At 47.3% G+C, this 14,898-nt stretch overlaps 1 protein-coding gene across 1 annotated transcript in view; it reads left to right on the top strand.

The window, feature by feature from the left end:
• Positions 1-14,898, top strand: part of LOC133422947 (NACHT, LRR and PYD domains-containing protein 12-like) — a 256,789-nt gene that overhangs the window by 87,296 nt on the left and 154,595 nt on the right. The window contains exons 7-10 of the mRNA XM_061713009.1: positions 1,057-1,230; positions 5,763-5,936; positions 6,083-6,259; positions 8,663-8,836. Of these exons, the coding sequence (XP_061568993.1) occupies positions 1,057-1,230; positions 5,763-5,936; positions 6,083-6,259; positions 8,663-8,836 (699 nt within the window). The remainder of the gene's footprint in view (positions 1-1,056; positions 1,231-5,762; positions 5,937-6,082; positions 6,260-8,662; positions 8,837-14,898) is intronic.

The raw sequence follows: 14,898 nt of genomic DNA, 5'->3' as shown, positions 1-14,898 counted from the left end.
TTCCTGTGCTCACTGTGAGCTCAGCAGACCTTCTCTCCCATCCTCACCACGTCTGTGAGAAAGTCCAGGATCCAGTTCCGGGTGTGAGCGGGTACTTCCAGGTCTGCCAGCTTCGTGGTCGGCTTCAGCGGCTTGATTGTATTGAAGGCTGAGCTGTAATCCAGGAACAGAAACCGTGCATCGGTGTCATGAGAGTCCAGGTGTTGCAGAATTGAAGTGCCAATGCCACCATATCGTCCACTGATCTGTTGGAGCGGTTGGCAAACTGAAGAGGTCAACGGTGTCTGGCAGCACAGAGTTGAGCTGTCGGAGGACCAGCTTCTCCAGAGTCTTCATGGCAACTGAAGTGAGTGCCACGGGTCTGAAGTCCCAGTACATCAGGTCAGATTACACGTTTGATAAGTACTTTGTACTTTCTTGTGTTTGTAGTCTTCAGTTTCCTGAGTCCGAACTAGTTTTAAAACAGCTGCAGGTTTTGTCACGAGGTGAGATTACAGAACCCAAAAGCAGGAGACCCAAAGGTGACAGAGGGCAGCAAAGTCCTTTATTTGAACAAAACATAAACACATACAAGAGAGAATCCTGAAGGTGACTGGAAGGCGTGCAGACTGACAACCAGCACAGAGCCCCCTCAGGGACCGACGCCACCCTCCATGGTCTGTTCCAGTGGGGGGGCTACAACCTGAGCATCAGCACCTACAGAGCTTCTACAACAGATTCCACCAGCTACTGTAAGGCTGTTGGCTCCAGACACCAATGAAGGAAACCCCACTCTCTCACTCAGAACCATGAACCCCCCAGGACTCTGGGACATGCACAATACTTCCTAGGTAGCTGTTTTTAACTTGTACAAATGGCATTAAACTATTCTATTCTATTCTAGCAGAGAACCCCAGTATGTTCATTAAAAGGTGAACATTTCAGAGGAACAACCAGGAACCAACATTATGGATATAATAGAACTTTAAAACCTGTTTTATAAAGTCCAGATACCAGTGATGACCCACATGAACCTGATGACAAAGTTGAAATTTGAAGAACTTACCTTTTGTTCAGATTGCAGGACTGCGGTCTGTCAGAGATCAGATGTTCTTCTCTGGGCTCAGCTCTGAAGTCCAACCCCTCCCATCTGGAACATCTGGACCTGAGTCTGAACAACCTGCAGGATTCAGGAGTGAAACATCTGTGTGGTTTCCTGGAGAGTCCAGACTGCAGACTGGAGACTCTGAGGTCAGTTCCCAGATTTAAAACATCGTAGACGCTTTGAAAAGTCTGTCCAAACAGATCCTCCACAAACACAGATAAAACTAAGGACTGTGTTCCGTCAGAGACGTCTTCAGGTTCTCCGTCATACAGACGGCTGCAGGAGATCGTTCCTGAACACACCTGGAAACTTCTAGAAAGACTCTTTCTAATGACTCTGTAACACTGACTCTTTCTGCTGCAACCATCAGTTCCCTTTAGAGGTCAATATAGTATACGGTAATTAATTTAATTAAACATGTCCAGAAGTTTATTTCTCCCTTCTCTCCTGGAAGAGATGTGTGATGATGTTTAAAGTGTAAAAGTTGGAGTCTGAGTGGAAGTGTAGCGCCTCTCCAGTGGATGTGACCAGAACGAGGTGCTGACCTGAGTTCGTTGAACCTTCAGAGAACTTGGGGTTCCTTCAATAAAGTCAACAGAATTCAGCTGATGTGCAAGCGATCGTTCAACATTTCTGCTCTTCAACATACAATTACAACTTAATTTTCACTCTTTAAACCATTAAATCTTAAATTACTGCCAATTTGCATTAACTACTAAAATGATCAAAAGTAGTCAATAAACACACGTCAGGAAAATTATAAAACATTTACTTAAAGAAAACAGAAATAGCAGTTAAATATTGCTTTCAAAACTATTCAGAAACTCTTCCAACCCTCAGGCTGATAAAATCATTCAGAATGGTCTCTATAAACTCAGACGTCCTTTGGGCCCAGATAATTAACTTATAGCCGGCAGTAAAATAAAGTAATACTCAAATGTCCAAATGTTGCAGCCACCAACAAACGAAGGCTGAATAAGACAACGGTCCCTTCAGAGACTTTGCACCACCCCAGTCTTGGAGGATGAGCAGAGATATCCAGCAGCTGCAGAGATGACTCAGCCTCACGGTCGCCTCAGTCGCTCCCCTCACACGGCGACGCTGTCAGGCTCCATCACTTCTCCGTCAGGCTCACAGATCCACCCGGGCTCTGCCGATTTAGCCTGCAGGCCGCTAGCCTCTTAACAAAGTCCATTAGGACGGTCTTAGCAGCAACTCGGTCAACGTCTTCGTTGAATGAGTGACTTAGGGGGCACGGTGGTGCAGCTGGTAGTGCAGCCGTCTCACAGCAAGAAGGTCCTGGGTTCAATTCCCGCTGGGGACGCTGTGGGCGCCGAAGTGCGTGTTAGTTCCCCCATGACTCCAGCGCCCTGGGTGGGGTTGGTGAAAGGACCTTTCTGTGTGGAGTTTGCATGTTCTCCCCGTGTTCCCTTGGTAGCTAATGCTAGCTACCCTCACCCGAGCTACCCTCACAAAAACATGCCCTGGGGGCCTCATTTATAAAGCTTGCTTGCGCACAAAACATGGCTTGAAAGATGCGCAAGCCACCTTCTAGGCAAAGGTCGGGATTTAAAAAGAAAAAACTAACGGAAAAATGTGCGTATCCCTACGCCAAACCTGACCCTCCCGTAGGAACAGTTTTAAGATATGGGGAACTGGCGACGCAGGTGGTGAGGTGGTGAAATGAAGCCAGATTCATGTCATACTCTTAATGTCATCACATATCAGACTTATAATATAATAGCGCTGATTGTGTCCCTCTGTGTGTGAAGCACAGCGTCAGTCAGGACTCTGCTGCTGCTGCAGCCGCGGTGCAGGACACGTCGGGAACCTCCTCCTCACCCACCGCTTCCAACCGTAGAGTGACTGAGGACAGAACAAATGAGTGCCGGGCCACTCTACGGAGCCCCTAAAAGGGACTCAGATTTTTTTTAATACATAATGAGTTTACCCGCACGTGAAACCTTTACGCGCGCGCGTAAAGCCTAAATTACGGTTCTGCTTTAAAACGACGCAGAGCCTACGCCGTAGGGTACGCGGCGACACTCACCTACGCCGTAGGCTCTGCGTTGGTGTAACGCAGAACCATAAATCAGCCTTAAAGGTTTCACGCGCGCACGTAAAACTCATTATATATATATAAAAAAATCTGTGTCCCTTTAGGGGCTCCGTACCTCTTGGCCTCCACCTTCAAATCACACCACTTCTTTTTTTTTTTCTGCAGCATCTGTCCGTGCTGCCATTCACTCGCTTTATTTTATACTATCTATATACTTTTTCTACTTTTACTGTGACCACCAAATAATGTTGTTTTCCTGGCCACCACCTCATCCACAACATTTCAATCTCAGTCTCTGTGAAATTTAGTGGCACGGTTGCTCGACACGTCTCATTCATCCTGACGCCCAAACAGGCTGCAGGAAGCCGCTGCGCATGCTCAGCAGGCTCATTTATATGCAAATACAGTCATGAACTACTTTGCATTGCCCATTTATGGTAGAAAGTGGGCGTGTAGAGGGCGGGATATGAGGAGAATTCACCTGCGCAATCTTCCAGCTGGACTGTGATTTATAAAGCGAACATTGCGTGCAAGTGTGCGTGCACACGGTTTTATAAATCCAGATTTTTTTTTGCGCCTGCCATTTTTGGCTTTTGGGTTTACGTGCACTTTTAGTATGAATCCTACACACTCTTTTATAAATGAGGCCCCTGGGCTACACACTGCCCCGGTGGGGAGGATCTGGCCGGAATAACGTGATCCTTCCACGCGCTACGTCCGGCCAGTGAAGCCCCACCCTGTTTGGTGAAAAGAAGCAGCCTGCTCACTAGATAGGAGCACTGATATAAATAAATGGGTGATATAAATGGGAAAGAATCGGGATGAACATATTTAAAAAAAAAAAAAGATTTGAACTGACCGACTCTACCACCACTTCAGTTTCTGAGAGTCCTGGTCGGACACCTGAGAGTCTCCCGTCACAGCAGATAACACGTGTCATCCTGCAGCAGACGTCCTGCATCCTCCTCCACAGCTGTAACTCAATGTGTGTAGTGGGGAGGGGTCGTATCCGTCAACTCGTATCCTGGATCCCTCCTACCCTTGAATGCAATTGGCTCTTCACAACAAAATTACCAAATAAAATATATTCACTTAACTTCCGTATTTGTCCTTTTTCTTATTTTAACAAACACAATGAGTTCCTATTAACATCAAAACTCGCTACACAAATGAATATTTTCAATTCAATTTTCCTTATACAGCATCTATTACAACACAGTTGTCTCTGGGATCTTTCCAGACCCCCGAGCAATTATTACATAACGATAAACACTGGCAGGTAAAAACTCCCCTAGTGGGAGAAAAACCATAAGACAAACAGTGGCAAGGAAAAACTCCCCTACAAGTACTGGCCCTAACACACTAGTTACACTACCTATAGGTTTACTAAACACTAACTATAGGTTTACTAAACACTAACTAGAGGTTTACTAAACACTAACTAGAGGTTTACTAAACACTAACTAGAGGTTTACTAAACACTAACTAGAGGTTTACTGAACACTAACTAGAGTTTTACTAAACACTAACTAGAGGTTTATTAAACACTAAGGCCGTTTTGGACTTTATACACAAGTAATACCATTTTAATTGGATTCCAGGTTTTACGGGGACCAGTGGAGTGAGGCCAACACCGGAGAGACGTGATCTCTGCTTGATTTTTATCAACCAGAGAAAAAACATTTTTGAGTAGTCGGGCCGGGGTCTAACAAACACGTGGATGATTTAGCTCTATTGACGACTGAGGTCAGCTCGGGGAGGTCTACAGGATCAAAGCAGTCTAGAGTCAAGTCAGAGCCTGAGGAAGTTGCTAAAGCTGAAGAAACGCCCACAGCAGCTACCGGATCGTCCTGGTGGTTTTCTACTCTGATCCTGATATTTTACTGCTAAAGAAGCTCATAAAGTCGTCACTACTGAGAGCTGCAGGAAACTCGGCTCAACAGAGTTGTGTCTCTTTGTCAGCCTGGCTACAGCGCTGAACAGAAAACGTGGGTTATTTTTGTTATCCTCTATCCACGATGAGTAATGGGGTGAAGGTGGCTTAGTTGGTAGAGCGTTCACCCATGAACCTGAAGGTCAGTGGTTCGAACCCTAGTTCCTCCTGTGTCCACCAAAGTGTCCTTGGGCAAGACACTGAATCCCCTGCTCCTGGTTGTCAGGCCAGTGCCGTTGTGTGGCAGCTCCACCGACTACTGGTGTGTGAATGTGTGAGTGTGTATGGGTGAATGTCTATAGTGTAACGCGCTTTGGGGCTGTAGAAGTATAGCTGGAAAGCGCTATATAAGTGTAAGCCATTTACCATAATAAGCACTTCTAGTTATGTGAAGGGCTTTTTTATAGACTACACTTTTTCCATGCACGATAAGAGTCTACAGACTTACAAGAGAACCACTTCCTTTCCATTTTACACGCTTTTTGTTTCAGCATTTCAGCATTTTCAGTGACATTAACCTTGATAACATCACTTAGTGAACAATACCAAAACATTATTGCTGGTCAATGACTTAACATTTCAACTTCAGAGCTGTTTAACTATGAACTTATTTATAAAAATATGTTTCCTGAAATATTTATTTCAACACGGTTACAGAAGTCATCAGCTGTTTCTTCTTCATTCAGGTTGGAGGGTTGCGTGTTGTCAGAGATCAGCTGTTCTTCTCTGGTCTCAGCTCTGACGTCCAACCCCTCCCATCTGAAACATCTGGACCTAAGCTGGAACCAGCTGCAGGATTCAGGAGTGAAACATCTGTGTGGTTTCCTGGAGAGTCCAGACTGCAGACTGGAGACTCTGAGGTCTGACATGTTTTAGTTGTGTGTTCAGATGAATCTGATGTGAAAGTTGTGTTGACACTAACCTGCAGACATCAGGCTGATCTCCTGCTGATCCACACTGACCATCTTACTGCTCTGGTTTCTTCTTCTCTGGTGTCTTTGTGCAGCTTGCAGTGCTGCGGTCTGTCAGAGATCAGCTGTTCTTCTCTGGTCTCAGCTCTGAAGTCCAACCCCTCCCACCTGAAACATCTGGACCTGAGATTCAACTACCAGCTGCAGACTGCAGATGTGGAGCAGCTGTCTGGTCTGGTGCAGAGTCCACACTACCAGCTGCAGACTCTCAGGTCGGTTCTGACTGGAGCTTTTGGAGTTTTCTTGGAGGTTTTGGTCTCCTCAAATAGAGAAGACTCCGTCAGTCCAGGTGAAGGAGTTTCAGGTGTTGATCGTCTGAACCTCCTGCTGCTTCTTCATCATTCACTCACATTTCATGTGAAACCTGCTGTCTGTTCTGGTAGAACCACACACACCTCACCGTCACACATGTGTGTTCTGTTAGAACCACACACACCTCACCGTCACACATGTGTGTTCTGTTAGAACCACACACACCTCACCGTCACACATGTGTGTTCTGTTAGAACCACACACACCTCACCGTCACACATGTGTGTTCCTGCTGTCAGGAAGCAGCTCCAGGTCCAGACAGAACCTGACAGAACCAGACAGAACTGAGTCACATATTCATCTTTAAATCCTCTATGAAAGCTCATCTCTGACGGAGACAGACCCCCCTGAAGACACAGACCACACACGTCCTGAAGGAAGACGGGTTTCTGCTGACGGCTAACAAACTAACATGTTGTTCAGGTTTCAGGGACTGGGCTGGAATGACGGCTGACCAGGCGTAAAGAACCCTCATCTAAATAATTATTGATCCAAATAGGAATCAGAGGGACCAGGAGAGGGAGATGGGGACCGTGCAGGGACGGGCCACCGGTCCAGAGACCAGGACGGTCTGTAGTTCGGTTAGTGTGAGGCAGAAGACGGATCCAGGAACAGCGGGCCAGGGTCAGAACCCAAGACAGACAGATAAGCTCAGACAGACGTAGCGATCAGGGCTGGACCTGAAACAGGTCCAAGGACACAGATCCGGTCCAGCATAGCAGTCCCAGCAGAACCGCTGGAGACCGGTATCTGCAGGGAGACCACAAACCCACTCTGGTGAGAGTGAGAGCTGCAGACGGTTTAAATAGAAGAGGAAGAGGTGAGGATGATGAGGGTGATCAGCTGGCAGGAAACTCTTCATCTCCCTCCAGAAGGTTCTTCATGGACCGCTGTAGTCGCTGTGAGGTTGGGGTTTGTCGGTACCGCCGTATCTCTTTACAGCAGACGTTCTCCCCCGGGCTCCGCGCTGTTGCACATTCACTGCAGGTGCACCGTCCCACATGTGAACATTTTGTAAAGTAAAAGTGTTGCTTGAGTCAACAATGGAAGCGTCCAACAGCTCTCTCAGTCAGCAGCTCCCGGTCCAGAACTAATGAGTGACGTTCAGAAGCTTCCTGCAGCCGTTGTTGTCCTGGTTCTGGAGGAACGGAGACAAACGCTCGTTGATAAACTGGTCTCCACGCCAGAACCAGCACCACGCATGTTTTCCCATCAGCCTTTAACATGTGTGGCGTCTGTGGAGGGAGGAGCAGCAGAGGCTGCAGAGAGCAGCAGGAGGAAAGAAGCAACAGGAAGTAACATTAGTCTGTCAATCAACACCACTCTGATCATCCCAACCTTTATTCCATGAAAATACATGTTATCTGTAATAAGTAGATACAGTTGTGATCCAGTGAAACGACCAGCAGCTCTTCCTGCTGCTGCTCCCACAGACAGTCCACACCAGATCCTGGAGCAGAAGATGTTCAGCATCGTTATGTCAGATATCACATCTCACAATCAACAAGACCAAACTGCTGCTTTCCTTCATGAAGATGCTCCAAACACTGTAAAATAAGTCACATCTGTGACTCCGCTGAGCTAAAAGTAAGACGTATAATCAGCTGAGAGAGTCAAATGTAGTTTTCAACAACAAAATACTTTGTTTACTTTCAGGAATATTGTTGAATAGTGTTTAATAATCTTATTACTATCAGTGGGATGATGCAGGTCCTGTATGGAGTTCTCCAGAACCTCTTATTCTACAATCGCTTCTGTTTGATTGTGATAAGTCTGTCATTTGTGTTTCATCCTTTATTAACAGAAATATGATGAAATAATTATAATAATTCTGATAGAAATACCAAAACATTGATGAATGTTGAATTTGACGGCAGTAACAGAACCAGTAAAAGTCCAGTCCTGCATTCCCAAGTCCATACAGGGTCTCCATGATCCCCCGATAGTAATCAGAGTACTCACCACTACTCTGGAATACTTTGTTACCACATTCCTGACAGTAAACGTAGTACTTTGTTGGCTGTCATTAAAAATGATCATCTGATCAAAGAGAAGATCCGGTATCTCCGTCCTGCGTTTAATGTGGAAGTTTCAAGAATCCTGACAGACGTGTTTCTGAACTGTGGAGTTTCTGAGTGAACGTGAAGGAAGATCCTGGAAACGCCAGGCAGAAAGAACCGGGCCAGGATTTGGACCAGGAACCTTGTGACTGTGAAGCTCCAGTGTTGCCCACCACACCCCCCTGAACGGAGGAGGAGAAAACACTCATCTAGATGTTTATCTGTGTTTTATTCTTTCTCCAGGTGGGAGCGCTGCAGTTTGTCAGAGATCAGATGTGATGATCTGGTCTCAGCTCTGGAGTCCAACCCGTCTGATCTGGAACATCTGGACCTGAGTGAGAAACAGCTGCAGGATTCAGATGTGAAGCAGCTGTGTGGTTTCCTGGATGGTCCAGACTGCAGACTGGAGACTCTGAGGTTTGTTCTTTGACTGAAGTTGTAACAGTTGTGAGTCCTGCAGCCGCAAACACCTGAGCTGCTCTGAACCATCCTGGTCTCTGCACTCATCTGCTCCTGACATCATTAGAAACCAGCTGAAGTGTCTGCAGGCTGCTTTCCTCTCCGTGGAGCACAAGTGTGCAGTACAGAGTGGTGAACGATGTTCCCTCAACAAAGACGTCTTCATTCCATCCCAACATGAACTGAACCTGAGCAGCAGAATGTTTGTTTGTGCAGAGATCACGCAGCATCGTCTACAAACATCTTCATCTGTCATCTGTCCAACATGTTTCATCTGATCCAAACACTGAGATTCTAACGTTTGTACCGACTGAGATATTCAGACACAACATGAGTTTGTATGGATGATCCACTGGTGGAGCTGCAGAGCTGCAGAGCTGAAGTCACTATGTCTTTATTGGAGCAGCAGCATGATGTCATGAATATTGATGAAGATCTTTTTCACTGGTTCTGTTGGAACCTGCATCCTGGTGGTTCAGCTACATCTTTTATTCTTCATGCAGGTTGGAGAAATGCTTGATGTCAGAGATCAGCTGTTCTTCTCTGGTCTCAGCTCTGAAGTCCAACCCCTCCCATCTGAAACATCTGAAACATCTGGACCTGAGCAGCAACAACCTGCAGGATTCAGGAGTGAAACATCTGTGTGGTTTCCTGGAGAGTCCAGACTGCAGACTGGAGACTCTGAGGTCAGACATGTTTTAGTTGTGTGTTCAGATGAATCTGATGTGAAAGTTGTGTTGACACTAACCTGCAGACATCAGGCTGATCTGCTGATCCACACTGACCATCTGACTGCTCTGGTTGTCTTTCATAATATTTCTCTGGATGTCTCACCATGGGATGCCCCGCTGCATTAACCTCATTACACCAATGCTGATTGGCTGGTGAAACGTGTCCGTCCACCGCAGGTAGGTGGATGAGGTGTCGGCTCACGGAGAGACGCCCTTTCAGCAGCAGGAGCCCGGTCCCCGGGGCTGCTCCGCACGCCTCCCATGGAGCCACTGGTTGCAGCTTCCAGGCAGCCGGCTTTCAGCGGTTCCTCCAGGAGCCCCGGCGGTGTCCTCCAGGAGCGTACGAGGCAGCTGCGCTTTCGGCCAGAGCGCTCAATGTCCTCTCAATGTCCTCTCAATGTCCTCTCAATGTCCTCTCAATGTCCTCTCAATGTCCTCTCCCTGCTCACAGCGTCACTAGCGAGTCCCGTCCTCTCTGACGCCCGGGGTCCGTCCTGTCCAGGAAGGTGGACACTACGGACGAAGCCTGACAGGTCGGGGCAGAATTCACCAGATCTGTGAGGGACCTGCAGTTGGACCTGCTGCAGGGACAGAGACCTGCTGCAGGGACAGAGACCTGCTGCAGGGACAGAGACCTGCTGCAGGGACAGAGACCTGCTGCAGGGACAGAGACCTGCTGCAGGGACAGAGTCCTGCTGCAGGGACAGAGTCCTGCTGCAGGGACAGAGACCTGCTGCAGGGACAGGGACCTGCTGCAGGGACAGAGACCTGCTGCAGGGACAGAGACAGGGACCTGCAGCAGGGACAGGGACCTGCTGCAGGGACAGGGACCTGCTGCAGGGACAGAGACAGGGACCTGCAGCAGGGACAGGGACCTGCAGCAGGGACAGGGACCTGCAGCAGGGACAGAGACCTGCTGCAGGGACAGAGTCAGAGACCTGCTGCAGGGACAGGGACCTGCTGGAGGGACAGAGACCTGCTGGAGGGACAGAGACCTGCTGCAGGGACAGAGACCTGCTGGAGGGACAGAGACAGGGACCTGCTGCAGGGACAGGGACAGGGACCTGCTGCAGGGACAGAGACCTGCTGCAGGGACAGAGACCTGCTGGAGGGACAGAGACCTGCTGGAGGGACAGAGACCTGCTGCAGGGACAGGGACCTGCTGCAGGGACAGAGTCCTGCTGGAGGGACAGAGTCCTGCTGCAGGGACAGAGACCTGCTGCAGGGACAGAGACCTGCTGGAGGGACAGAGACCTGCTGGAGGGACAGAGACCTGCTGGAGGGACAGAGACCTGCTGCAGGGACAGGGACCTGCTGCAGGGACAGAGTCCTGCTGCAGGGACAGAGACCTGCTGCAGGGACAGAGACCTGCTGGAGGGACAGAGACCTGCTGGAGGGACAGAGACCTGCTGGAGGGACAGAGACCTGCTGCAGGGACAGAGACCTGCTGCAGGGACAGAGACCTGCTGCAGGGACAGAGACCTGCTGCAGGGACAGAGACCTGCTGCAGGGACAGAGACAGAGTCCTGCTGCAGGGACAGAGTCCTGCTGCAGGGACAGAGACCTGCTGCAGGGACAGAGACAGAGACCTGCTGCAGGGACAGAGACAGAGACCTGCTGCAGGGACAGGGACCTGCAGTTGGACCTCCAGCTCACACATACATTTCTGGAACCATCAGCGGTTTCTGTCCCTGAAACGGTTCATTCCGTCTCTCATGGGTCATCATGTCCCGCTGAGGACGACAATATGAGGACGGTGGCGGACATCAACCTCCAGGGGGGATGACGCTCCCGTCAGTTGCACATGCTGGCGGCGTTGGTACGATTCCCTCCACTGGCCCTGATGCCCCCACTCTGTCCAGAGGGAGTTATGTCCCGTCCGTGTGCTCTTACATGGACAGGACGAGGGGCTTCAGGAGGACATCAGCTGTCTCCTGGGCTGGTCCTCATATGGGGAGACTGTCACAAAGCAGCTCTCCCACCGGCTGCTGGAGGCGACTGCTTCTGCTTACACGAGTCAGGGTTTGCAGCCGCCTGTGGGCTCTCGTGCCCACTGGACTCGGAGCCTGGCGGCATCCTGGTTCTGATTCAGAGGAGTTTCTGCTCAGGACATCTGTGCTGCGGCGAGTTGGTCCTGCCTCTCACTTTTGTCCGTTTCTCTATGCTGGACGTCTCCGCTCCTTCACGTACGCTTCTGTTGTCCTGATGTCGTCCACACGGGATATCTAAGGTAGCTGGTGCTACCTGCAGTGGACGGACACGTTTCACCAGCCAATCAGGATTGGTGTAATGAGATTAATGTTTCTGAGGTCTGCAGCGGGACATCCCATAGTGAGACATCTCACTCATATTACTCAGAGAACCGGGGTTATGGAAATAACCTAAAGTTTCTTCTTCTCTGGTGTCTTTGTTCAGGTTGAAGTGGTGCGGTCTGTCAGAGATCAGCTGTTCTTCTCTGGTCTCAGCTCTGAAGTCCAACCCCTCCCATCTGAAACATCTGGACCTGAGCTGGAACAACGACCTGCAGGCTGCAGATGCGGAGCAGCTGTCTGATCTGGTGAAGAGTCCACACTACCAGCTGCAGACTCTCAGGTCAGTGGAGGTTGGAGTCTGTCCTGCTGCTTCCAGCAGTTTTCTACTAAAACCAGTGTCTATCAAAGATCCAGTGTTTCCAGTGAAGCTGCAGCTTCTCAGGTCGATGGAGATTGGAGTCATCCACCACCTCTCTCTTAAAACCAGTGTCTATCAAAGATCCAGTGTTTCCAGTGAAGCTGCAGCTTCTCAGCGGCTGCTTTCCCCAGTAAAGCTGTGAGAGGAGGATGATGACAGGCTGCAGGATCAGAGGATCCAGATGTGTGTTGTAGACCAGTGTTGTGCTGGTGTTCACGTGTCCACAAATAAAGGAGTATTCCAGCTGACGGCCTTCCAGGATGTTCAGACACACAGCTGCTCCACTGCAGCTCTGAACTCTGAAGGAACCCAGAATGGAAAATCCACCAATAACCTCGTCCATGTGGCCGTTTCACACGGAATAAAAACAGGAACAAACAAGAATGGAATTATGTTTTTGAACCAATAATATAATAACTTAACACATTATTGTTCTAGTATAAGAAAACATGTATTTTAAAATCTAATAACTGCAGTGATAATATAATAATATATAAACAGGACTGAATTTTTCATAAAAATTAAATGTTTGTGCAGTTATTTCATCATAAACAGGTTCAGTTGATGGAATAGTCGTCGTATTGGTTCATCCAGGTTATGAACTCTGCAGAACTCTCCTTGTTTATGTGCATAAATATGTAAACTTATCATTTCATGTGAGCGTCTCTGAACAAGGGAAGTCAAGACAAAACTGAAACACGAGGACACGGGGTTTCAAAATAAAACAGGAACCTCTTGTTGTTATTTCTGATGAAACTATAAAATTATTTCCAGATGTCATGAGTTTAGTATCAAATAAAACAACAGTCTCATCTGTTTTTATCTGCAGAACACGATGGATCTAAACAGATGACGGTGGACAAGGTGGACTCTTCTCAGAGGAGACGTCCTCCTATAATCTCTCAACACCAGCAAAGGTTGAAACATGTGGCTCCACCAACCTCCACCTCTCCCTCTTCAAACACCCTCGTCTGCCGTTCTACTCATTTTTTGGACTAAATGAGGTTCAAAGCGACTCTTCAGAAAACCTCTAGGTGACGTCACAGAGGGTTTTAAGTTGTTCTAACTTAACTTGGTCTGTTGTTAGCACTCAGCGAGATGTTTTTGTACAACTTAAAAAAAAATACAGGTCGTCAAAGGTTGTGCTTTTGAGAACAAGGTTTGTTTAGAAGAAAAAAAGAACCGAGTCGGTGTCGTTGCTGTACAAGGAAAGGACATTTATTGAAGAATTCCCAACATCACAGATGTGTGTTATCTGAGGTCGTGTCTTTCAGATTTCAGTGATTCAGACAAAGTGAATTCATCCACTCACATGCAAGTCACACACCTGTGCACTCACCTGCTCCCCCAGACACACACAGGCCCACGGTCCAACATACGCTCACAGTCTCGATACGTACAAAAATTGATACAAATACAAATAATACCACAATAAAAACATTGTAATTATTCTTTTTTTAAGAAATTCTTACAGTTTAGCTATGTTCTCTATTCTGTAGAAAGACAACTAAGCTTTAATAAGGGAGCAATATTTTTTTCTGCCCTTCTCTAAAATGATCAGTATATCATCAATGAAAATTATTACAGTGTACATACATATACATGTGTGTGTGTGTGTGTGTGTATATATATATATATCTATATATATATATATATATATATATATATATATATATATATATATATATATATATATATATATATACACAAACACACATGTATGTATATATATATATTCATTTTAATCTATGATTTCTCCGACGGCCCGTTCCTGCTGACTTTATTCACAGGCTGTTGGTTCAGATCCTGACGTACGAGGACTCGGCCTTGGAGCCCAGACTTGCATGTATCACTTTTTAAGAATCCATGAACGACAAAAAAAGATGACAAGATGAACCCAAACATCCCAGCATGTACAGTCTTCAGAGTTCATCCACCCAAAAACAGGCGACGCTCCGTCTTTGCATCCCCAAGATAACGTTGAGGTCGACTGTACAGTCGTCCAGTGTATCGTCTCGACTATTGACGGGTAAAAGCCCAGATGATGAGATGCTGTTCGGTGTTGTGTAAGAAAATATTTCTCACCCTCCAGTTTCTAGAGTCAAACCCGACAACGTAATAATATCAAGTGAAAACAGAATAAAAGAAAAGTCCCCATACAAACTGCACAACTTAATAAACAGCAACGAATCAGAGCAAACATATTCACCAAATTCAAACTCCTGTTATATTGTTGTTTGAAAAGCCTCTGATGTGAAATGAACCGCAGATTTGGACCAAAAAAGGAGAGAGAAAGGTTGGGCTGCTGAGTCTAACCCGGAAGTAAAGGAGGTTGCAGTTCCTTGACTGACCACTGGGGGCTGGCTCCAAAGACGAGTTCCTTTGGCCTCCGTGTTGAAATGTCTACATTTGCAGCAGAAACAAACTTACTGGTCAAGAATATAGTTCTGGCCCCTGTAGCTGGATGCTTTGGCTAAACTTTCTTTCCAAAGTCAACCAAATTAGTTAAACATTTTAAAAATCAAATCACATCCTTAAAAACACCGGAGGGAGAAGTTTTGCACATCAGAAACTACTGAGCAGCGTATGGACTAAAGCCTGATTTACACTTCTGCATTT

This window comes from Cololabis saira, chromosome 22 (assembly GCF_033807715.1).
Source record: "Cololabis saira isolate AMF1-May2022 chromosome 22, fColSai1.1, whole genome shotgun sequence".
Taxonomy (NCBI): domain Eukaryota; kingdom Metazoa; phylum Chordata; class Actinopteri; order Beloniformes; family Belonidae; genus Cololabis; species Cololabis saira.
This window is presented reverse-complemented; position numbering and strand designations above follow the sequence as displayed.